Source organism: Pseudophryne corroboree, chromosome 7, assembly GCF_028390025.1.
Source record: "Pseudophryne corroboree isolate aPseCor3 chromosome 7, aPseCor3.hap2, whole genome shotgun sequence".
NCBI lineage: Eukaryota > Metazoa > Chordata > Amphibia > Anura > Myobatrachidae > Pseudophryne > Pseudophryne corroboree.
Window position 1 is genome coordinate 80,622,050 of NC_086450.1, and position 25,810 is coordinate 80,647,859.

The window sequence follows — 25,810 nt, forward strand, 5'->3', positions numbered from 1 at the left end:
GTATCCCAATTTTTATTAATATTCCACTCACATGAAGGAAATATATATATATATATAGAATTCCACAATGTGGCCACGGCAATACTCCTTTCCCGTTGTTCTTTGGATCAATACCTCGGAAGAAATTTATTTAGTGCAACACTGTGAGATTTTTAACAGCTACAGTAACAGACACACATATAGCGGAGAAGCGGCACTCACGGCTGGATACAAATGAAGACAACACCACAGAGGTATGTATCAACTTTTCAGTTCAGCAGAATTTTTCGTCAGGATACAAACAATCCAAAATACTCACCTTATATCCCACACCAACTGTGTTCAGGTGTGCACGCTGATCGGTCCGGAAGCGGCACCCAGAAATGACGTCACCGCGTGTGCGTCAGACGTCGATGCGTCCCATCACCATGGTAACCCGGGAGTGTATACACGGGGGAACTAGGGAAAACGAAAGCTGCACATTGATATAACAACAGTGTCGAACTCATAGCAGTACATTCAGCGTACTAAGTAGTCATATAACATTACTGAAATCATCAGCAAATATGCAGATACAGCGTGAGAGACACATATGAAAAATATGAAAAATAGCACATATAAATATAGACATCACTCATATACCATAAAGCGTAATTCATAATAAATAAAGATGCTGCCTACGTTATATATAGAAAATTAATTAATACCAAGTATCAATTAAATCATTAAAACAAGACAGGGGGATTAAATTAAATTAAATGATATGCCCTCCCTGTCTTGTTTTAATTAATTATTTAATTGATACTTAGTATTAATTAATTTTCTATATATAACGTAGGCAGCATCTTTATTTCTCTTACGTCCTAGAGGATTCTGGGGACTCCATAAGGACCATGGGGTATAGACAGGCTCCGCAGGAGACATGGGCACCTCTATGGAACTTTTAGTATGGGTGTGCACTGGCTCCTCCCTCTATGCCCCTCCTCCAGACCTCAGTTAGATCCTGTGCCCAGAGGAGAAGGGTGCACTGCAGAGAGCTCTCCTGAGTTTTCTGTGGAAAAAATAATTTTGTTAGGTTTTTTATTTTCAGGGAGCACTGCTGGCAACAGGCTCCCTGCATCGTGGGACTGAGGGGAGAGGAGCAGACCTACTTAAATGATAGGCTCTGCTTCTTAGGCTACTGGACACCATTAGCTCCAGAGGGAGTCGGAACACAGGTCTCACCCTGGGGTTTGTCCCGGAGCCGCGCCGCCGTCCTCCTCACAAAGCCAGAAGATAGAAGCCGGGTGAGTATGAGAAGCAAGAAGACGTCAAAGGTGGCAGAAGACTTCAGATCTTCATGAGGTAAAGCGCCATTGCTCCCACACAGAAAGCACTGATGGGTGCAGGGCGCAGGGGGGGGCACCCTGGGCAACAATAAACCTCGTTTTTGGGCAAAAAAGGTCACATTAGGCTGCGGAGGCAGCAAATAGATGATCCCCCGCCATTTTATTAAAATGGAAGATGGACCGAAGCCCGCCGCTGGAGGGGGCGGAGCTTGATCCCTCAGCACTAACCAGCGCCATTTTCTCCACAGAGGCTGCAGAGAACGCTGGCTCCCCGGACTCTCCCCTGCTGAACACTTCAGAGGGCTGAAAAAGAGGAGGGGGGCACATTGGAGCGCAGTGAGTGGGAAGATTGGCATTATATAATAATATAAAAGCGCTGTCTGGATTTTCCAGTGTCAGTTTGGCGCTGGGTGTGTGCTGGCATACTCTCTCTCTGTCTCTCCTAAGGGCCTGGTTGGGGATTTGTCCCCTTATAGGTATATCCCTGTGTGTGTGGGGTGTCGGTACGTGCGTGTCGGCATGTCTGAAGCGGAAGGCTTCTCCAAGGAGGAGGTGGAGCAGATGAGTGGTGTGTCCCCGTCGGTAGTGCCGACTCAGGAATGGATGGACATGTGGCATATGTTGAATGCAAGTGTGGCATCTTTACATAAGAGGCTAGATAAAGCTGAATCCAGGGAGGCATCAGGGGGTCAATCCTCGGATTGGACCGACTCACAGGGCCCGTCTTGGTCTCAAAAGCGTCCCTTGTCACTAATTGTGGACACAGATATTGACACGGACTCTGATCCAGTGTCGACTATGATGAAGCTAGATTGCACCCTAAGGTGACAGAGTATTCAGTGTATGATTATTGCAATAAGAGATGTGTTGCATATTGCTGATGAACCCTCTGTTCCAGACACGAGGGTACACATGTTTAAGTAAAAGAAACAGATGATAAACTTTCCCCCATCTCATGAACTTAACGAGTTATTTGAAAAAGCTTGGGAGACTCCAGATAAGAGGCTGCAGATTCCCATAAGAATTAATATGGCATGCCCTTTCCCTACACAGGACAGGGTACGTTGGGAATCCTCTCCCACTGTGGACAAGGCTTTAACACGCCTGTCCAAGAAAGTGGCGCTGCCGTCTTCAGACACAGCGGCCCTCAAGGACCCTGCGGACCGCAGGCAGGAGACTACATTAAAGTCTATTTATTCACATACTGGTGCTTTGCTCAGACCGGCAATTGCGTCGGCATGGGTATGTAGCGCAGTTGCAGCTTGGACAGATACCCTGTCGGCTGACCTTGATACCCTAGATAGGGATGCTATTTTGTTAACTCTAGCCCATATTAAAGACGCAGTCTTGTATATGAGAGACGCTCAAAGGGACATTGGGTTGCTGGGTTCCAGAGCCAATGCCATGGCTATTCCAGCGAGACGATCCTTATGGACCCGCCAATGGACGGGTGATGCGGATTCGAAAAAGCATATGGAGGTTTTACCCTATAAGGGTGACGTGTTGTTTGGGGATGGGCTCGCGGACCTGGTTTCCACAGCTACCGCGGGTAAATCTACCTTTTTACCTTTTATTCCCCAACAGCAAAAGAAAACTCCACAATATCACATGCAGTCCTTTCGGTCGCAAAAGTCCAGAAGAGGTGGGGGATCCTCCTTCCTTGCCAGAGGTAAGGGTAGAGGAAAGAGAACACCTGCTTCGGCTGGTGCCCAGGAACAGAAGTCCTCCCCGGCTTCTACAAAACCCACTGCATGACGCTGGGGCTCCCCTGCGGGAGTCCGTACCAGTGGGGGCACGCCTTCGACTCTTCAGCCAGGTCTGGGTCAGGTCAGACGTGATTCCTTGGGCATTAGAAATAGTTTCCCAAGGCTACAAACTGGAATTCGAAGAGGTGCCCCCACACCGATTTTTCAAGTCGGCCTTAACAACTTCTACCCCAGAGCGTGATGTAGTGTTAGCTGCAGTTCAAACGCTGTGTCAACAGCAAGTAATTATCAGGGTTCCCCTGAACCAACAGGGAAAAGGGTACTATTCGACCCTCTTTGTGGTCCCGAAGCCGGATGGTTCGGTCAGACCCATTTTAAATCTAAAATCCCTAAACCTGTACTCGAAAAGATTCAAATTCAAGATGGAATCGCTCCGAGCGGTAATAGCCAGCCTGGAGGGGGGGGGGGGATTTTATGGTGTCACTGGACATAAAGGATGCTTACCTTCATGTCCCCATATATCCCTCTCATCAGGAGTACCTGAGATTTGCTGTACATGATTGTCATTACCAGTTTCAGACGTTGCCGTTTGGGCTTTCCACGGCCCCGAGGATTTTCACCAAGATAATGGCGGAAATGATGGTGGTCCTGCGAAGCAAGGAGTCACAATTATCCCATACTTGGACGATCTCCTGATAAAGGCGAGATCAAAAGAGCAATTGCTGAGAAACGTGTCACTCTCTCTGAGAGTACTCCAGCAACACGGTTGGATTCTCAATCTACCGAAGTCACAGTTGGTTCCAACAACTCGACTAGCGTTCCTAGGTATGATACTGGACACAGAACAAAAGAAGGTTTTTCTCCCGTTGGAAAAAGCCCAGGACCTCCAGAACATGGTCAGAGACCTGCTAAAGCCAAAAAGAGTGTCAGTTCATCAATGCACTCGTGTTCTGGGAAAAATGGTGGCAGCCTACGAGGCCATCCCCTTCGGCAGGTTCCATGCGAGGACGTTTCAATGGGACCTTCTGGACAAATGGTCCGGGTCCCATCTACAATTACATCAAAAGATAACACTGTCCCCCAGGGCCAGGGTGTCTCTTCTATGGTGGCTGCAAAGTGCTCACCTCCTAGAGGGTCGCAGATTCGCCTTTCAGGTAGAGATGAGCGCCTGAAATTTTTCGGGTTTTGTGTTTTGGTTTTGGGTTCGGTTCCGCGGCCGTGTTTTGGGTTCGAACGCGTTTTGGCAAAACCTCACCGAATTTTTTTTGTCGGATTCGGGTGTGTTTTGGATTCGGGTGTTTTTTTCCAAAAACACTAAAAAACAGCTTAAATCATAGAATTTGGGGGTCATTTTGATCCCAAAGTATTATTAACCTCAAAAACCATAATTTACACTCATTTTCAGTCTATTCTGAATACCTCACACCTCACAATATTATTTTTAGTCCTAAAATTTGCACCGAGGTCGCTGTGTGAGTAAGATAAGCGACCCTAGTGGCCGACACAAACACCGGGCCCATCTAGGAGTGGCACTGCAGTGTCACGCAGGATGTCCCTTCCAAAAAACCCTCCCCAAACAGCACATGACGCAAAGAAAAAAAGTGCAGTGGAGAATGATTTCAACGTTGTGCAAGGTTCTGATGCCCTTTGAACTTGCCACACGTGAAGTCAGTTCAGACACTGCCAGCCTGAGTCAGGTCATTCCCCTCATCAGGCTTTTGCAGAAGAAGCTGGAGGCATTGAAGAAGGAGCTAAAAGGGAGCGATTTCGCTAGGCATGTGGGACTTGTGGATGCAGCCCTTAATTCGCTTAACAAGGATTCACGGGTGGTCAATCTGTTGAAATCAGAGCACTACATTTTGGCCACCGTGCTCGATCCTAGATTTAAAGCCTACCTTGGATCTCTCTTTCCGGCAGACACAGGTCTGCTGGGGTTGAAAGACCTGCTGGTGACAAAATTATATAATATATATAGATGATGCAGCACACTGGCCTGAGCCTGAGCAGTGCACACAGATATGGTATGTGACTGACTGAGTCACTGTGTGTATCGCTTTTTTCAGGCAGAGAACGGATATATTAAATAAACTGCACTGTGTGTCTGGTGGTCACTCACTATATAATATATTATGTACTCCTGGCTCCTGCTATAACCTATAACTGGCACTGCAGTAGTGCTCCCCAGTCTCCCCCACAATTATAAGCTGTGTGAGCTGAGCAGTCAGACAGATATATATAATATTATATATAGATAATAGATGATGCAGCACACTGGCCTGAGCCTGAGCAGTGCACACAGATATGGTATGTGACTGAGTCACTGTGTGCTGTGTATCGCTTTTTTCAGGCAGAGAACGGATTATAAATAAAAGTGGTGGTCACTGGTCACTATCAGCAAAACTCTGCACTGTACACTACTGAGTACTCCTAATGCTCCCCAAAATTAGTAAATCAAGTGTCTCTCTAATCTATTCTAATTCTAAACGGAGAGGACGCCAGCCACGTCCTCTCCCTATCAATCTCAATGCACGTGTGAAAATGGCGGCGACGCGCGGCTCCTTATATAGAATCCGAGCCTCGCGATAGAATCCGAGCCTCGCGAGAATCCGACAGCGTCATGATGACGTTCGGGCGCGCTCGGGTTAACCGAGCAAGGCGGGAAGATCCGAGTCGCTCGGACCCGTGAAAAAAAACATGAAGTTCTGGCGGGTTCGGATTCAGAGAAACCGAACCCGCTCATCTCTACTTTCAGGACTGGGTTCTGGTAACCACGGACGCGAGCCTCCGAGGATGGGGAGCAGTCACCCAAGGAAGACATTTTCAAGGACTATGGACAAGCCAGGAGTCCTGCCTGCACATCAACGTGTTGGAATTAAGGGCCATATACCACGGCCTTCGACAAGCGGAGAGTCTTCTTCGAAACCTATCGGTGCTGATTCAATCGGACAATGTCACAGCAGTGGCTCATGTGAACCGCCAAGGCGGGACAAGGAGCAGAGTCGCGATGGCAGAAGCCACCAGAATTCTTCGCTGGGCGGAAAATCACATAAGCGCTCTGTCAGCTGTCTTCATTCCGGGTGTGGACAACTGGGAGGCAGACTTCCTCAGCAGACACGATCTCCATCCAGGAGAGTGGGGACTTCATCAAGAAGTCTTTGCAGAGATAACTGGTCTTTGGGGAGTTCCCCAAATAGACATGATGGTGTCACGCCTCAACAAGAAGCTGCGGAGGTATTGTGCCAGGTCCCGGGACCCTCAGGCAATAGCAGTAGACGCTCTGGTAACGCCATGGGTGTTCCAATCGGTCTACGTGTTTCCTCCTCTTCCTCTCATCACAAAGGTGTCGAGGATCATAATGCGAAAAAGAGTACAGACAATACTCATTGTTCCAGACTGGCCTCGAAGGGCCTTGTACTCAGATCTTTAGGAGATGCTCACAGAAGATCCTTGGCCTCTTCCTCTAAGGGAGGACCTGTTGCAGCAGGGGCCCTGCATGTTCCAAAACTTACCGCGGTTACATTTGACGGCATGGCGGTTGAACGCCGGATCCTAGCTGAGAAGGGTATTCCGGAAGAGGTCATACCTACTCTAATAAAGGCTAGGAAGGAGGTGACAGCAAAACATTATCACCGTATCTGGCGGAAATATGTCTCTTGGTATGAAACCAAGAATGCTACTACGGAAGATTTCCATTTGGGTCGTTTTCTCCACTTCCTACAGACAGGAGTGGATATGGGCCTAAAATTAGGCTCTGTTAAGGTACAGATTTCGGCTCTGTCGATATTCTTTCAGAAGGAATTGGCTTCTCTTCCAGAAGTCCAGACTTTTGTAAAGGGAGTGCTACACATCCAGCCTCCTTTTGTGCCCCCAGTGGCACCATGGGACCTGAACGTGGTGTTGCAGTTCCTAAAATCACACTGGTTTGAACCCCTTAACACGGTTGAGTTGAAATTTCTCGCCTGGAAGGTGGTCATGTTATTGGCCTTGGCATCTGCAAGGCGGGTGTCAGAATTAGCAGCCTTGTCTCACAAGAACCCCTACTTGATTTTTCATGTTGATAGAGCGGAATTGAGGACTCGTCCTCAATTTTTACCTAAGGTGATTTCTTCATTCCATATAAACCAACCTATTGTGGTGCCTGTGGCTACGAGTGACTTGGAGTATTCCAGGTCCCTGGATGTAGTCAGGACCTTAAAGATTTATGTAGCCAGGACGGCTAGAATTAGGAAAACAGAGGGTCTGTTTGTTCTGTATGCAGCCAACAAGATTGGCGCGCCTGCTTCAAAGCAGGCTATTGCTCGCTGGATCTGTAACACGATTCTTCAGGCATATGTTACGGCTGGATTGCCGTTACCACATTCAGTAAAGGCCCGTTCCACTAGGAAGGTGGGCTCTTCTTGGGCGGCTGCCCGAGGCGTCTCGGCATTACAGCTTTGCCGAGCAGCGACTTGGTCGGGGTCAAACACTTTTGCTAAATTCTACAAGTTTGATACCCTGGCTGATGAGGACCTAGCATTTGCTCAGTCGGTGTTGCAGAGTCATCCGCACTCTCCCGCCTGATTGGGAGCTTTGGTATGAAACCCATGGTCCTTACGGAGTACCCAGCATCCTCTAGGACGTAAGAGAAAATAAGATTTTAAACCTACCGGTAAATCTATTTCTCCTAGTCCGTAGAGGATGCTGGGCGCCCGTTCCAGTGCGGAAAATCTGCAAGACTTGTATATGGTTATTGCTTACATAAGGGTTATGTTACAGTTGGAATCGGTCTTGGACCGTTGCTGTTGTTTGTTCATACTGTTAACTGGGTATATGTATTCCAGGTTATATGGTATGATTGGCGTGGGCTGGTATGAATCTTGCCCTTAGATTTACAAAATCCTTTCCTCGTATTATCCATCTTCTCTGGGCACAGTTCTCTAACTGAGGTCTGGAGGAGGGGCATAGAGGGAGGAGCCAGTACACACCCATACTAAAAGTTCTTTATAGGTGCCCATGTCTCCTGCAGAGCCCGTCTATACCCCATGGTCCTTACGGAGTCCCCAGCATCCTCTACGGACTAGGAGAAATAGATTTACCGGTAGGTTTAAAATCTTATTTTATTATGAATTACGCTTTATGGTATATGAGTGATGTCTATATTTATATGTGCTATTTTTCATATTTTTCATACGTGTGTCTGACGCTGTATCTGCATATTTGCTGATGATTTCAGTAATGTTATATGACTACTTAGTACGCTGAATGTACTGCTATGAGTTCGACACTGTTATATCAATGTGCAGCTTTCGTTTTCCCTAGTTCCCCTGTGTATACACTCCCGGGTTACCATGGCGATGGGACGCATCGACGTCATTTCTGGGTGCCGCTTCCGGACCGCCGGGCCGGTCAGCGTGCACACCTGAACACAGTTGGTGTGGGATATAAGGTGAGTCTTTAGGATTGTTTGTTTGTATCCTGCCGAAAATTCTGCTGAATTGAAACGTTGCTATGTACATCTGGGGTGTTGTCTTCATTTGTATCCAGCCGTGAGTGCCGCTACACACACACACACACACACACACACACACACACACACACACACACACACATGTGTCCTCTTACAGAGGTGTTCAATCGGATTCAAGTCTGGGCTCTGGCTGGGCCACTCAAGGACATTCACAGAGTATGGGGACTTCTACCAACTATAGGAACAGAAAATGGAACAGGAAAATTGCATCTCCAAAAAGGACTGCACTTCTCTTGGGAGATATCATTATTAGAGGAATACATCTGGGAAATGCAAATGAAGTAGAGAAACAAGTAAGGTGCTTACCTGGAGCCACAGCTCCAAGGGATAAAGAGTGCATGCTAAGAAATGTGAAGGCAGCAAGAAAAGATGGGGATGTGGATGTCATTTTCCACCTAGGGACAAATGACCTGGCAAATGCTGAACTCATGGCCGTAAAAGATGAATTTAGGAAGTTAGGGACTGCTCTGAAGCAGCAGGTGGCAACCACTGTATCTTTTTCAGAAGTACTGCCAGTACACAGAGGGGAAGACAGAACTCATCGCATCAGAAACTTCAATGTTTGGCTAAGGACATGGTGCAGTGAGGAGAGATTTGGATTTATAGGCCATAGTCACACCCTCTGGCAAGATAGGAGCTTATACAAAAGTGACGGCCTGCACCCATCTTCAAGGGGAACGAGAATACTAACTTAACAGTTTGGATGCTTCATCAAGAACTATTTAAACTAACAGAGGGGGGCAGTGAACCAAACAGGAATAAAGAAATCTGCTCCCCAAACACAGAGGTATTGTTTCTGCAGGCAAAGGGAATAGGAAGCATAGCCACAGCAACAGAAGATAATTCAGATCAAAACCAAATAAACATAGGCAGAGAGAAGAACATAGCTAGGAACAGAAAAAGCACAAACAAAACTCTAAAAGCTATCTGTGCAAATGCTAGGAGTTTAGGAAATAAAATCCCAGAACTAATTGCAATAATGACAAGGGATGATCTAGACATTGTGGCAATTACAGAGTCATGGTACAATGAAAATCATGACTGGGACATAGCTATACCGGGATATACTTTATTTAGGAAGGACAGAATTGGAAAAATCGGAGGAGGGGTAGCAATGTATGTAAAAAAAAAAGCATAAATACTACGTTAATACAAAGTATTGAAGAAAAAACTGAGGCCCTTTGGGTGACCATAGAAACAGGAGAGAAGTTGATTATTCGTATTGGCGTGATATACAGGCCACCAGGTCAGGAAGAGGAATTCAACAAGAACCTATTGCAGGACATAACTAAAATGGCATTAAAAGGAGAGGTAATAATCATGGGAAACTTTAATCTTCCTGATGTAAACTGGGAGGTGTCTGTTGCTAGTTCCACTAGAAGTAGGGAAATTTTAAATTCCCTTCAGGGAGCATCCCTCCACCAATTGGTGAGGGAGCCCACTCGGAAAGACGCAATATTAGACTTAATACTTACAAATGGAGACAGAATATCGGACGTAAAAGTGGGTGAAAACCTGGGACCCAGTGATCATCAAGCAGTATGGTTCAGCATAAAGACAGAGACTGACTCATCCCATACAAAAACAAAGGTGTTGGATTTTAGGAAGGCTGATTTTGTAGGGATGGGAAAATGTGTAATCGATTGTTTGGCAGAGTGGAGGAATTTGGAAGCAGTGCAGGAGAGGTGTGAAACATTAAAATGTGCAATATTAAAGGCAACAGACCTTTGTATCAAAAGTGTTAGGAAAAACACAAGGAAAAGGAAGCCAGTGTGGTTTGCGAAAGAAGTAGCAAATATTGTGAAAGCACAAAAGATGGCTTTTAGGAAATATAAGCAGACACAAAATAATGAAGACATAGAGATATATCTTGTTAGACAGAAGGAGACTAAGAAGGTAATCAGATGTGCAAAGGCACAAGCTGAGGAGAAAATGGCCCAGTCAGTGGGTAAAGGAGGCAAAACTTTTTTTAGGTATATAAGCGAAAGGAGAAAAACAAAAGGCGGAATAATAAAACTACAGACAGAGACTGGGAGTCTTGTTGAGGGAGACAATGTAATAGCAGATCATCTTAATAATTATTTTTGCTCAGTATTTACTACTGAAAGAGAGGGGAAGGGGCCACAGTTAAGTTGCAGGGATATTCAGGAAAATTAAACAAGTACATTTACAGAGGAGAAGGTCCTAACAGAACTCTCAAAGCTGAAAGTGGACAAATCTATGAGGTCAGATGGGATACATACAAGGATACCAAAAGAACTTAGGGGGTCATTCCGAGTTGATCGCTAGCTGAAAATGTGCGCTGCGCAGCGATGATGCCAAAAAACGGCACTTCTGCGCATGCGGTGCAATGTGCACGCGCGTCGTACTGTCACAACGGCCGATGTAGTTTAACATAAGGTCTAGCGAAGCTTTTCAGTCGCACTGTTGGCCGCAGAGTGATTGACAGGAAGTGGGCATTTCTGGGTGTCAACTGACCGTTTTCAGGGAGTGTTCGTAAAAATGCAGGTGTGCCAGGAAAAACGCAGGCGTGGCTGGCCGAACGCAGGGCGTGTTCGTGACGTCAAAACAGGAACTGAACAGTCTGAAGTGATCGCAAGCGCTGAGTAGGTCTGAAGCTACTCTGAAACTGCACAAATTTTATTTGTAGCCGCTCTGCGATCCTTTAGTTCGCACTTCTGCTAAGCTAAAATACACTCCCAGTGGGAGGCGGCATAGCGTTTGCACAGCTGCTTAAAACAGCTAGCGAGCGATCAACTCGGAATGACCCCCTTAAAGAGGTGCTGGTAGCACCATTGACAGAATTAGTCAACCAGTCATTAGCTACAGGAGTAATTCCAGAGGACTGGAAAAGAGCAAACGTAGTCCCACTGCACAAAAGTGGAAGCAAGGAAGAGGCAAACAACTACAGACCAGTGAGTCTTACATCAGTAGTAGTGAAATTGATGGAAACACTCTTAAAAGAAAGAGTTGCAGATTATTTCAAATCCGGCAATTTACAGGATCCCAAACAGCATGGATTCACTGGGGGGAGATCATGTCAAACAAATCTTATTGACTTTTTTGACTGTGTGATTAAAGTGATGGATAAAGGTGGAGCCATGGATATAGCTTATCTAGACTTTAGTAAGGCTTTTAACACTGTTCCACATCGCAGACTGCTAAATAAACTTGAAAGTTTGGGATTGGATATTAGGATTATTGAATGGAGAAGATCTTGGTTGAAGGATAGAAAACAGAGTTGTGGTAAATGGAGTGCATTCAGAGGAGGGAAATGTTACCAGTGGAGTACTCCATGGATCTGTACTTGGACCAGTGCTTTTTAATATCTTCATTGGTGACTTTGCAAATGGCATTAAAGGGAAAGTATGCCTTTTTGCAGATGACACAAAGGTATGCAACAGGGTAGACACACCAGGTGGTGTAAAACAAATGATTGAGGATCTAGGTAGACTAGATGAATGGTCAAGAGTGTGGCAATTACAGTTTAATGCCAAAAAATGCTAAATCATGCACTTGGGTCTCAAAAATCCAAAGGCTAAATATAGTATTAATGGCACTATACTGGAAACTACTGAGGAGGAAAGGGATCTAGGAGTCACTATTTCAGGTGACTTAAAGGCAGGTAAGCAACGTAACAAAGCAATGAGGAAGGCTAGTCAGATGCTTGGCTGCATTGGGAGAGGAATCAGCAGCAGAAAGAAGTAATAATGCCACTGTTATAGGTCATTGGTACGGCCTCATCCAGAATACTATGTTTAATACTGGAGGCCATATCTTCAAAAGAATATTAATACATTAGAAACTACAAAGAAGGGCAACTAAAATGGTGCATGACCTACATCACAAAACTTACCCAGAAAGACTAAGAAATCTCAATATGTATAGTTTGGAGCAGAGAAGGGAAAGGGGAGACATGATAGAAACTTTCAAATATATCAAGGGTTTTAACAAAGTCCAGGAGGGAGACATTCTCCAAATGAAGAGAAGCAATAGGACACGAGGACATGCACTGAGACTGGAGGGGGGGGGGGGGGGGGGGAGGTTCAGGGGAAATTTGAGGAAAAATTACTTCACATAAAGGGTAGTGGACAAGTGGAATAGCCTCCCATCAGAGGTGGTAAAGGCTAAGAAAGTGGAGCAATTTAAACATGCATGGGATAGACATAAGGATATCCTTACAAAGAAATAAGGATCAAACAAGGTTAGGGAAAAAAATAATGTAAAAAAAAAGGGGCAGACTAGATGGGCCCAAGTGGTTCTTATCTGCCGTCAAATTCTATGTTTCTATGTTTACAGCTTTGCTCTGTGCGCTACAAGTTGCAATACACATAACGCTGGTGTGTTGCATGACTGTATCCCCCATCATCTTCTTTTAAGTTTTTTCCACGAAAATGCATCAAAGTAATGTAATAAGACCCACAACCAGCTTCTTCTGTTTAAAATTATATGCAGCATGCCTATATTCTGTGTGTGACTGCGGCTGTATTTGCATACACAATGCTATGGCATTTCGTATGCAGATAGATCCGCAATTGCACACAGAACATAAGCATGGCACATATCATTTTAATCAGCAGAAGTTGCTTGTGCATCCTCTTACTGTATATTACTTTGTGTCTAAGACGCATTCTCACGGGAAAAACACAAAATAAGACGGTCGGTGCTACCGAGTCCTGCCATGACATAGCACCACTTCAAGGGCTTTTCAACGTGACTGCAGCAAGGATTAAGAGGACACGTATGTGTATGTATGTATGTATGTGTATATATATATTGTGTGTGTATGTATATATTACATAGGTCCAGTTGTTTCTGTGCAAATACACTGAGTGGTATGGAGGCGATCTCTTTGCTTTTCTGGAATGGATTTGGCACCATTAGACGGAAATGAAGGTTGGTCTGGGCTGCAGTATGACTGCACACTGGCCAGTCATGGGTTGCACACTTCTTTCCATGTCTGCTCACTTGCACCTGCCGTTTATTTTATGAGGATTTTTACTGTAGTCGTTCAGCCAGGGTGTAACACACAGACATTATTCATATGCCCTTGAGGAAGAAATCAAATTACTTCCCAGCCTGTGGAAGCACTTGTTGAGTGCACCTGAGTCCTTTGCAGTAAAACAGATTGCAGATGCAGATTAGCGGCATGATGACATGCTTGCGATAACCACAGGTTTCTTACAGCAGGTTATCCAGTTCCTCCGATTGCCTAATTGCTTAAACTGGAATGTTATATCATTTAGAAGCAGCAGTAGCGTTCTCAGTAATACTGCACTTGCTCCAACACTTCCAGACAGGGAAACTATTTTCTTTATAGTAGTCTGAGAAATTGATTGAATGTAAAAACTATAGAATGTAGCAGAAGTCTAGAAAAAGAGGTAACCAACCCAAATTAATATCAACTGCAGTGTTAAAGGGGTTTCTACGCAGATTAATTTAATATGTTTGCTTTTAATTGCCCTTCTTTAATTTTTAGCAAATACATTGCTTTCTGGTTTCCCTCTGTTCTATTTCAGCCGTCTATATTTCATTTGTTTCCATTACCTTGGATATGAGACAGCATTGCTTGCTGAATATAACTGCTTTCAATCTAGACAGCAGAACTGTATTCAAGGGAAGAGTAAAAAAAATAAACACCATTGTTCGATTTATACCTGGCTGAGAAACGCAGGATGCATAAATACTTTTTGGTTTTGTAATGTTTCATGAAATGTAGAAGTCAAAGTGTTCTTACAACCGGTATGTAGTCATGTGCGCCGGTCACTATACAGACACCGGAATCCCGAGCATTCGACAGTCGACATGCCAACTAACAGGGACTACTCCCACTCGTGGGTGCCAATGACACCCATAAAGTGGGAATAGAACCTGTTCCGAGCGCAGTGAGCCTACAAGGGGCTCCGTTGCGCTTACCCCCCTGCCGGCATTCTGGAGACCGGGATCCCGGGGTCGGTATGGTGACCTCCGGGTTCTAAAAGCCGGTCTCCCAATACCAACCCCTCACAGCCTGTTCAAGTAAACCTTTAAGGGGCTGTTTCAATTACAAGCTCAGTCATGTGGGCGTCAATAGGGTCACACAAGCTTTCTTGGGTCTTGTAGTGTTAGCCCAGAGTCTGTAAAATGATGAGCGCTGTCAGCATGCACTTAAAGCTTTCTTAAATGGCTGTAACTCTGGGGTCTATTTACTAAGCCTTGGACGGAGATAAAGTACCAGCCAACCAGCTCCTAACTGTCATCTCACAGGCTGTGTTTGAAAAATGACAGGCGCTGATTGGCTGGTACTTTATCTCCATCCACTTTATCTTCATTCAAGGCTTAGTAAATAGACCCCTCTGTCTCCAAATCATAGGTGTAAATTGTTTTCACAAAAAAAAAATACAACAGGTTTACATTAAAGCCTCCATATCGTGTAAGCGTTATTTTTCTGGTGCTAAGCGCACCCAAAATCTTAATATATGCATGAGCTGTAAAGAGGGCACCACAAGGTGTCTGCGGTTTGTTGCTAGTGGCTGTTGTCAAGCCCTCGCAAATGATACGGGTTGGACAGGGGTGTGTATATGCATAACTGCAATAGATGGAAACCTGGGGGTATCTTTACTAAAAGTCGATTTTGGGCCAATTTAAAATCGACAAGAATAGAACCAACATCCCCACAAAATTGATTAGTGTTTCAGCTACAAATCGCTCATTTCAAAAGTCAATTTTGGGTTCCATTTTTTTAATTACTGGGTTATGTGAGTTCTTTTTGAAGTTCTAAATGTGTTCTATTGCCCAATAATCGACCCAACATAGACAGCATTCCTATTGGCCATGTTCACTGTCACATGCACTATATTACCCACAAACACCTTCATTCCTGTGCTAATTTGCATATCCACACTTTTTTTTTTACAATCATTGTTGTGCCTTTAGATGCCATGATTTATGCAGCCAGGGTGTCGGCACCCACATGCTTCTTTCCCATGTTTTTCCAATATATTGAGGTTTCAGATAATTCTATATGATTTAAATCAAATAGAACTGTTTTTGATGGTTCTGTTGAGAATGGTGATTTGTGGTTGATTTTGAGTCGATTTTCAAATCGACTTATAGTAAATATGGTTTGGAATTGAACTCTATGTTAAAGTATTGAAGGTTCTATTTAAGTGCAAAGTTCTATGCCAGTTGATTTTGACTTTAGTAAATTTCTGTCACACAAAATCGACGGATTTTTTGTTAACTACATAGCCACCCTTGATTTGCAGTCAATGACTTTTATAAACCGTTTCCATCCCCGAACCTTATTAAGATGTGTGATACAGTATAAGCTTACAAACTTGACTGTAGAGTATCTTCATCAACAGTCTGATACTCTCCTACTTTGCAGCGGTATCCGGTCTTGACATGACAATGGTCGACACAGCATATGGTTCGACATGAGTTTTTCATCATTTTTTTTTTCTTTAATTTTTTTTACTTACTTTGCCATCCCTGTGGACTATGTTTGGGAATAGTAAACTTGCCTGAAGCTCACTCACCATGCGAGGGGACGTGGTACACTAATTTGGGGTCCATGTGCTAAAAGTTAAACTGACACCCCAAAAACCTAAAAAAAACCCTCATGTCGACCATTTTATATTGACTATATTCACGTTGACCTTTTGCTTGTGTCAACCTTGTACAAGTTGACCTTTTGGGGTTGAGCTAGACACTACTGACCTGTTTACTGTTGACCTATTGAACCATACCCCTTTGTACCAAACTACGCTCATTAGCAGTGTAACAAGCCATGCGTTAGCTCCCACCTGGCCATTGAGCACTGTGAGTGGATAATGACAATCGGGCAATTCTTCTGCACTGAAAAGTATGCAATCCATGCAGTATTAATTGCTATTATCTAGTAAAGAAATCCCTGATTGCATAATAAGGCTGTTGGAACGGCATGTAGTTATGTGACTAACGGTCAGGAGACCGACGGTCACAATAACTTCCCCTGCATCCCGAACCTTCACAATACCAACAGTCGGTGTGCCACCAAGCCCACAAGGAGGTTCAGGATGCTGGCCGCCGGTAACGCAGCCCCAACCCATTGGATCAGTGCTTCCTTTTGCTGGAGCAGGTAGACTCCCTTTCCCCACACCTTTTAGCAGTTACACCTGTATAACATTCCCATACGGCACATACTATAGTGTGTTGCTATCAGTGCGTTAAATCCAGCATTGTACTAAATAGCTATAAAGGGATTTACCCCATCTGCAATGCTGCAAGTGATCATTGTGCCTTACATTTGGTTAAAAAAAAATGGAATAAAATGTGTTTTTTTTTTTCCATGTCCCTTTATATATATGTATATATATATATATATATATATATATATATATATATATATAGGGGTTTAGTTAGTGAATTGGCCAATGCACGGAAGCCTGCAAACCGCTCGCCAAGGTACCCCACCTTCTTGCAGGTCCTACACTATCACAAAGTCTTAAAAATTAAAACCTGGCAACTGTATCACACATAATCAGTGGTGCAAGTGGGCGGGTACGGGTGGGTACGGCGTACCTGTAAGAATTTAGCCGTGGGTACGCCGTACCCACACCGACGGGCCGCCGCTCCTCTTCCTTCCCTCCCTCCCCCACGCCGCACCGCCGCACACGCCTCTGATGTGAGGGCAGGAGAGTGCAGCCTGCGCCTCTCGTTCCCCTCAGTCTCCGGTGGGTGTTTCAGTTTACTTCAGCGCCGATCCGTGAGCCAATCAGAGCTCGCACCCGCGAGCTCTGATTGGCTCACGGATCGGCGCTGAATTAAACTGAGACACCCGCCGAAGACTGAGGGGAACGAGAGGCGCAGGCTGCACTCTCCTTCCCTCACATGACAGACAGGAGGACAGCGACGGCAGCGGTGAGTAGGGGAGGGGGGCATGTTATACCTGGCACTGGGGGGGCATGTATACCTGGCACTGGGGGCATATCTGGCACAGGGGGGCATATATTATATACCTGGCACTGGGGGCATATCTGGCACAGGGGGGCATATATACCTGGCACTGGGGGATATCTGGCACAGGGGGGCATGTATACCTGGCACTGGGGGCATATCTGGCACAGGGGGGCATATATACCTGGCACTGGGGGCATATCTGGCACAGGGGGGCATATATACCTGGCACTGGGGGATATCTGGCACAGGGGGGCATGTATACCTGGCACTGGGGGCATATCTGGCACAGGGAGGCATATATACCTGGCACTGGGGGATATCTGGCACAGGGGGGCATGTATACCTGGCACTGGGGGATATCTGGCACTGGGGGGGCATGTATACCTGGCACTGGGGGATATCTGGCACTGGGGGGGCATGTATACCTGGCACTGGGGGATATCTGGCACTGGGGGCATATCTAGCACAGGGGGGCATATATACCTGGCACTGGGGGATATCTGGCACAGGGGGGCATGTATACCTGGCACTGGAGGATATCTGGCACTGGGGGCATATCTGGCACTGTAGGGGCATTTCTGTATCTGGCACGGGGGGCAATGTATATCTGACACAGTGGGGGCATTTGTGTATCTAGCACTGTGGGGCAATGTGTATCTGACACTGTGAGGCAATGTATGGCACTCTGGGGGCATTTCTGTATCTGGCACTGTGGGGCAATGTGTATCTGGCACTGTGGGGCAATGTGTATCTGGCACTGTGGGGCAATGTGCATCTGGCACTGTGGGGCAATGTGCATCTGGCACTGTGGGGCAATGTGCATCTGGCACTGTGGGGCAATGTGTATCTGGCACTCTGGGGACATTTGTGTATCTGGCACTGTGGGGCAATGTGTATCTGGCACTGTGGGGCAATGTGTATCTGGCACTCTGGGGACATTTGTGTATCTGGCACTGTGGGGCAATGTGCATCTGGCACTGTGGGGCAATGTGTATCTGGCACTGTGAGGCAATGTGTATCTGACACTCTGGGGACATTTGTGTATCTGGCACTCTGGGGACATTTGTGTATCTGGCACTGTGGGGCAATGTGTATCTGGCACTGTGGGGTTATATGTATCTGGCACTGTGGGGCAATGTATATCTAGCACTGTGGTGCAACGTGTATCTGACACTATTGGGGTCATACGTGTATCTGCCCCTCCCCCATATGTGTATCACGCCCCCATTTTCATTGGCCACGCCCCATGTGGCATTTGGCCACACCCATTTTTTTTGCGCGCGCGCCTTCGGCGCGCGCACACAGTACCCGTAAGACATTTTTTCTACTTGCACCACTGCACATAATATAACTGAAAATATGCCCACTAGGTTTAAGGTATACCTGCCACATATCTTATGGCTTTTAAAGGTACACTAGTCACCTGACACTGGCTGATAAATTACTAAGGAACAGCTGACACAGGTTTAGAACAAATGAGTTTACACAGGGGTGCATGAAAAAGGCCTGTGGCCACAGTTAATAAGAGTTAACCAAAGATTAACCCCGCAATATACAAACAAATATAGAAAACTATATATATATTTTTTTTTATAATTTATTTATTTTTATTTTTTCATTGATACATAATGAAAAATGGAAACTATAAACTGGATATTAACAAGTTCTTTTTATGTGTGTATTGTATTATGACCAACATGTATTTTTCCAATAACTTTTATCTTTAATTCTGTGGGAAGCTCTATTCTCTTGCATCTTGGCCTGGCTGACTCAGAGGGCTTCTTCCTGCTGCTAACATTGTGTGTCCTCTCTCTAGGTGGGAAGGACAGGAGAAGCGGCCTCATTCTGACAATCCCATTGTGCTCTGAGCAGACCAATATGGATGAGCTGAGCGTCACCCTGGACTACCTGCTCAGCATCCCAAGGTGACATTTACCTCTAGCATAAATCATTTACACTGAGCTTTACAGCTTTATGCAAGTGCATGTTTTATTCCAGATTGCTTTTATTCCTTTTATGCTTAATTGACCGTCTTTGTTTTTTTTAAATTTGTTTTAAACTGCAATTTTGGTGGGTTAAATCCTTGATCTGGTCACATTGCGCCGATTTGTATCTGATAGAATGGTTTGACAATAGAACGTTCAGATTAGTGACCACTGGAGATGCATGTGCAATAAAAAGAATACCTTCACTGCTGGTTCCCACCATAAACAGGGAAACCCCCAGCATGGAGTCCTTCTGTCTGCTTGGGGATGGAGACTGTATGAAGAGAGGTAGAAACCCCAAAAGCAGCTTGTTCCAAATTTTACAAGCCCTGTACTAAACCATTCTGGGGCTCTTAATAGGGGTAGCAGTTGATTTACCGACGAACACAGTACCGTCGGTCACAATCCCAACAGCCATTGACGGTCATTATGCCGACGGTCATTATGCCGACATGCTCAAAAATGCAGACACACTAAAAAATGCCGGCATGATAAAAATGCCGACATGCTCAGAATACCGACAAGCTCGAAATGACGACATACTCAGAATGCAGGCATTTGAAATGCCGACATGTCAAAATGTCGACATGCGTTTTTAAGGAATTTTTACCCTAAAACAGACTTGTTCATACTTTACCATCCCAGTGGACCTGGAGGGGGACTATAATAATATGCCCAAAGCATGGCGAGCGCAGCGGTACACTTTGACGGTGTCCATGTCAACCTATGTCAACATTGACACAAAAAAAAAAGAAAAAGAAAAACTAATGTCGGTATTTTAAAACAAGACAGAATTGTACCATGAAAGCTGAAAGAGTTGGATAGTGTACAGTAGAAAGTGAGAGTTCAGTTGTGTCAAAAAGCAGGAGAGAGGTCCAGAAAGAGTATGGAGAAGAGATGCGTATCTCTTGCTGTAGGTAGATCATAGATCAATTATAAGGGCAATCTCTGTAATACATTGAAGAACAGAAGCCCATTTGCAGACAGCCGAGAAGTGAGAGTAGAGAAACTGATAAGTACTGTATATAGGTGTTTGTAAGAAAATTGCTCAAGTACAGTAGCTTGGCGGTTAGGGAGCGTTGACATACATATGGTGGTTACTGGTGAGAAATGGTTTTCTTTTAGGTTTGGTGAGGAGAGCGCAAATAGGCGCTGGAAATGTGCCAATGAGAGAGGCAGGATGAAGAAGTGTGCAAGAGTTGGGTATGCAGGGTGCAAGAGACGTTGGGAGGGAAGATAGGAGGTTTAAGTAAAGAGATTGTGCAGGGACTATGTCCTCGGCTACTGAGGAGATTTAACTTCGGGTGGTTTGGGGAGGGTAGAAGAAGGTACAAACACTTTCCAGTCCCCAACTCTGGTATATAAATGCCAAGGGAAAGGTCAGTGCACATGTGTCTGGTGCACCATCACCAGGACAGTCCCATCTGTAGAGTAGTGTTTCTCTAGTAGAATAATAAAGGGTGAAAGTTAAGAAAGAAAAAGTGATGTGCATTGGCACGAGTCTTGTCAAGGAAATAAAATCCTAGTACAGGTTGAGTCTCCCTTATCCAAAATGCTTGGGACCAGAGGTATTTTGGATATCGGATTTTTCCGTATTTTGGAATAATTGCATACCATAATGAGAAATCATGGTGATGGGACCTAAATCTAAGCACAGAATTCATTTATGTTTCATATACACCTAATACACACAGCCTGAAGGTCATTTAATACAATATTTGTAATAACTTTGTGTATTAAACAAAGTTTGTGTACATTGAGCCATCAGAAAACAAAGATTTCACTATCTCACTCTCACTCAAAAAAGTCCGTATTTCGGAATATTCCGTATTTCGGAATATTTGGATATGGGATACTCAACCTGTAATCCTTTATAGGCACATCACCAAAAGCGTGTTATACGGCCGTGTTTCTTCTATTAAATATTATTATAGAATAAAAACATTAGTGGCGATATTTCTTCTGTTAAATATTATTATAGAATAAAAACATTAGTGGTGATTTATTTGCCAAATACATCCAATGAAATGAGAGATTGTTATGTTCCCCAGTGTGTCTCAGCATACTGTCTCATTTAATAGAAACACGCAGGCTGTAGAGACTAGGTTTGTTCCTTCAGTGACTGCGGTGATGAAAAATAAAAGTCTGGGAACATCTGTTATTAGTCGCTGCCTCCCCTCCTTTCTATAAAATAGAATCCCTCTCATTTCCCCTGTGCCCACCTGTTCTCCCAGCCCCACTATAGAATTACTTATTTGTACTGTACTAGTGATATTTGTAACATACCAAACGTACAGGGTACTGTGGTCCTGGTGTTTATTGGCCACAGAACTTGTATAATTATGTGTTTGTAGTGAGTTCAGAACCCTGCTTGGAACCTGCTGAAAAAAGGTCCCTATGTATAATGACTAGTGGACTCATGACTTGTATTTAATGCTTATAGGACCTGATTCATGTTTGTAAGCAAGCAACTGCAAAACCATGTTGCCCTGCAGGTGGGGGCAGATGTAACATGTGCAGAGAGAGAGAGTAGGATTTGTGTGGGATGTGTTCAAACTGAAATCTAATTCTGGGTACACACTAGACAATGTGTGTACCCGGCGATATTGGCGGTGACGGGAACCAGCGGGGTGCAGACATCAGCAAGGGCATACACACTTGCCGATGTTGGCTGCGACGTGGTGGGGGGAGGAGCTGGGCCATACTACGTTCGACAGCATAGTATTGAGAAAAAGGAGAGGACTGATTGTACAGCTAAGCAGCTACTGAGGAGTGTGTAAGGCTCCTTAAAAATAGAATAAATATAAAATTAATAGAAGCGCTAGGGTTTTAAGAAAATAAACAATATACTGCGGTTTGAGAAAATAAAAATATATTTATTTATACAATCAATATCATATTAAAAATTCATGCATGTAAAATAGAATAAAGTGCTTTTGAGGAATGTATACGCTCTAAATGCCAATTTATAAAAGGTGGAATGCCGACTCCTGATTCTGGAACAATATAGAATATAGAGTCTTGCAATATAGGGAGATGCCAGTTAGTATATGATGTATCCGGTAGATTACCCAGTTTAGGATGAGAGGTTTATATTACCCAATCCGTGTTTGTAGTCCTTCTGATCCTCTGATAGAGGCGCTGTTATATGAACGGACAAGTGATGGGCTCTGAAGATGGATCTCTCTCTCTCTCTCTCTCTCTCTCTCTCACTTAGCCGAAAGATATAAGGTGGTTTCAATTGGTGTGTCTCCTTTGCATCTCTCTTCTCTTACGTCCTAGAGTATGCTGGGGACTCCGTAAGGACCAATGGGATAGACTGGCTCCGCAGGAGACATGGGCACTTTAAGAAAGACTTTAGGTATGGGTGTGCACTGGCTCCTCCCTCTATGCCCCTCCTCCAGACCTCAGTTTACTACTGTGCCCAGAGGAGACTGGGTGCATTACAGGGAGCTCTCCTGAGTTTCCTGTCAGAAAGTATTTTGTTAGGTTTTTATTTTCAGGGAGCCTGCTGGCAACAGACTCCCTGCATCGAGGGACTGAGGAGAGAGAAACAGACCTACTTCTGTGAGTTTCAAGGCTCTGCTTCTTAGGCTACTGGACACCATTAGCTCCAGAGGGATCGGTACGCAGGTCTCACCCTCGCCGTCCGTCCCAGAACCGCGCCGCCGTCCTCCTCACAGAGCCGGAAGATAGAAGCAGGGTGAGTATGAGAAGAAAAGAAGACTTCAAAGGCGGCAGAAGACTTCATGATCTTCACTGAGGTAACGCACATCGGTGAAGCTGTGCGCCATTGCTCCCATACACCTCACACACGGCAGTCACTGTAAGGGTGCAGGGCGCAGGGGGGGCGCCCTGGGCAGCATATAAACCTCTTTCTGTCAAAAATAGACATATATACAGTTGGGCACTGTATATATAATGAGCCCCCGCCAGTTTCAGTATATTTGAGCGGGACAGTAGTCCGCCGCCGAATGGGCGGGCTTCTCCCTCAGCACTCACCAGCGCCATTTTCTCCACAGCACAGCGCTGAGAGGAAGCTCCCCGGACTCTCCCCTGCTTATCCACAGTGAAAGAGGGTTTTGAAGAAGGGGGGGGGCACATAATTTGGCGCAATTATACATGTACAAACAGCGCTACTGGGTAAACATATATTTATATAGTGTTTTTTCCTGGGTCATATAGCGTTGTGGTGTGTGCTGGCATACTCTCTCTCTCTGTCTCTCCAAAGGGCCTTGTGGGGGAACTGTCTTCAGATAAGAGGATTCCCTGAGTGTGTGGTGTGTCGGTACGCGTGTGTCGACATGTCTGAGGTAGAAGGCTTTCAGGGGGAGGAGGAGGAGGAGAGAATGAGTGTGGTGTCTCCGTCGACAACGCCGCCACCTGACTGGATGGATATATGGAAGGTTTTAAGTGCTAATGTAAATTTATTGCACAAAAGGTTAGACAAAGCTGAAGCTAGGGAACAGCCAGGGAGTCAACCCATGTCTGTCCTTATGTCACAGGGACCTTCGGGGTCTCAAAAGCGCCCACTATCCCAAATTGTAGACACAGATACCGACACGGATTCTGACTCCAGTGTCGACTACGATGATGCAAAATTACAGCCAAAAGTGGCTAAATGTATTCGATATATGATCATTGCAATAAAAGATGTTTTGCATATCACAGAGGAACCCCCTGTCCCTGACACGAGGGTACACATGTATAAGGGGAAGAAACCTGAGGTAACCTTTCCCCCCTCACATGAGTTGAATGAATTATGTGAAAAAGCTTGGGAATCTCCAGACAAAAAACTGCAGATTCCCATAAGGATTCTTATGGCGTATCCTTTCCCGCCAACGGACAGGATACGCTTATCCAAAAAGGTAGCGCTGCCATCCCAAGATACGGCTATTCTCAGGGACCCTGCTGACCGCAAGCAGGAGGTTATCCTGAAGTCCATTTACACACATTCTGGTACCTTACTCAGACCGTCGATTGCGTCGGCCTGGGTTTGTAGCGCGGAAGCAGCATGGACAGATACCTTATCAGCGGATATTGAGACCCTAGATAAGGATACCATTTTATTGACCCTAGGGCATATAAAAGATGCGGTCTTATATATGAGAGATGCTCAAAGAGACATTAGTCTACTGGGTTCTAGAATCAACGCGATGTCCATTTCTGCTAGACGAGTCCTATGGACCCGGCAATGGATAGGTGATGCCGACTCAAAGAGGCATATGGAGGTTTTACCTTACAAGGGTGAGGAATTGTCTGGGGAAGGTCTCTCGGACCTGGTCTCCACGGCTACAGCGGGTAAATCAAATTTTCTACCTTATATTCCCTCACAGCCTAACAAAGCACCACATTATCAAATGCAGTCCTTTCGATCACAAAGAAACAAGAAAGTACGAGGTGCGTCCTTTCTTGCCAGAGGTAAGGGCAGAGGAAAAAAGCTGCATAACACAGCTAGTTCCAAGGAACAGAAGTCCTCCCCGGCCTCTACAAAATCCACCGCATGACGCTGGGGCTCCCCTACAGGAGTCCGCCCCAGTGGGGTCACGTCTTCGAATTTTCAGCCACATCTGGGTTCACTCACAGGTGGATCCCTGGGCAATAGAAATTGTTTCCCAGGGTTACAAGCTGGAATTCGAAGAGGTGCCTCCTCGCCGGTTTTTCAAATCGGCCCTACCAGCTTCTCCCCTGGAAAGGGAGATAGTGTTAAATGCAATTCACAAATTGTATCTTCAACAGGTGGTGGTCAAAGTTCCCCTGTTTCAACAAGGGAAGGGATATTACTCAACCCCGTTCGTGGTCCTGAAACCGGGCGGTTCGGTCAGACCCATTTTAAATTTAAATTCCCTGAACCTATACTTGAAGAGGTTCAAGATGGAATCGCTCAGAGCGGTCATCGCCAGCCTGGAAGAGGGGGATTTTATGGTATCTCTGGACATAAAGGATGCATACCTTCATGTTCCCATTTATCCACCTCATCAGGCGTACCTGAGATTTGCGGTACAGGATTGTCATTACCAATTTCAGACGTTGCCGTTTGGGCTTTCCACGGCCCCGAGGATTTTCACCAAGGTAATGGCGGAAATGATGGTGCTCCTGCACAAGCAAGGTGTCACAATTATCCCGTACTTGGACGATCTCCTCATAAAAGCGAGATCAAGAGAGCAGTTACTGAACATCGTGTCACTTTCACTGAGAGTGTTACAGCAACACGGCTGGATTCTCAACATCCCGAAGTCGCAGTTGGTTCCTACGACTCGTCTGACTTTCTTGGGCATGATTCTGGATACAGACCAGAAAAAGGTTTATCTTCCGATAGAAAAAGCTCAGGAACTCATGACTCTAGTCAGGAACTTATTGAAGCCAAAACAGGTGTCAGTTCAT

The 25,810-nt window shown here is 45.2% G+C and overlaps 1 protein-coding gene across 3 annotated transcripts in view; it reads left to right on the plus strand.

Annotated features, from left to right (window-relative positions):
- Positions 1–25,810, plus strand: part of SESTD1 (SEC14 and spectrin domain containing 1) — a 402,961-nt gene that overhangs the window by 157,844 nt on the left and 219,307 nt on the right. For all 3 annotated transcript variants that reach the window (XM_063933342.1, XM_063933343.1, XM_063933344.1), the window contains exon 3: positions 19,258–19,366. In XM_063933342.1, coding sequence (XP_063789412.1) covers positions 19,258–19,366 — 109 coding nt within the window. The remainder of the gene's footprint in view (positions 1–19,257; positions 19,367–25,810) is intronic.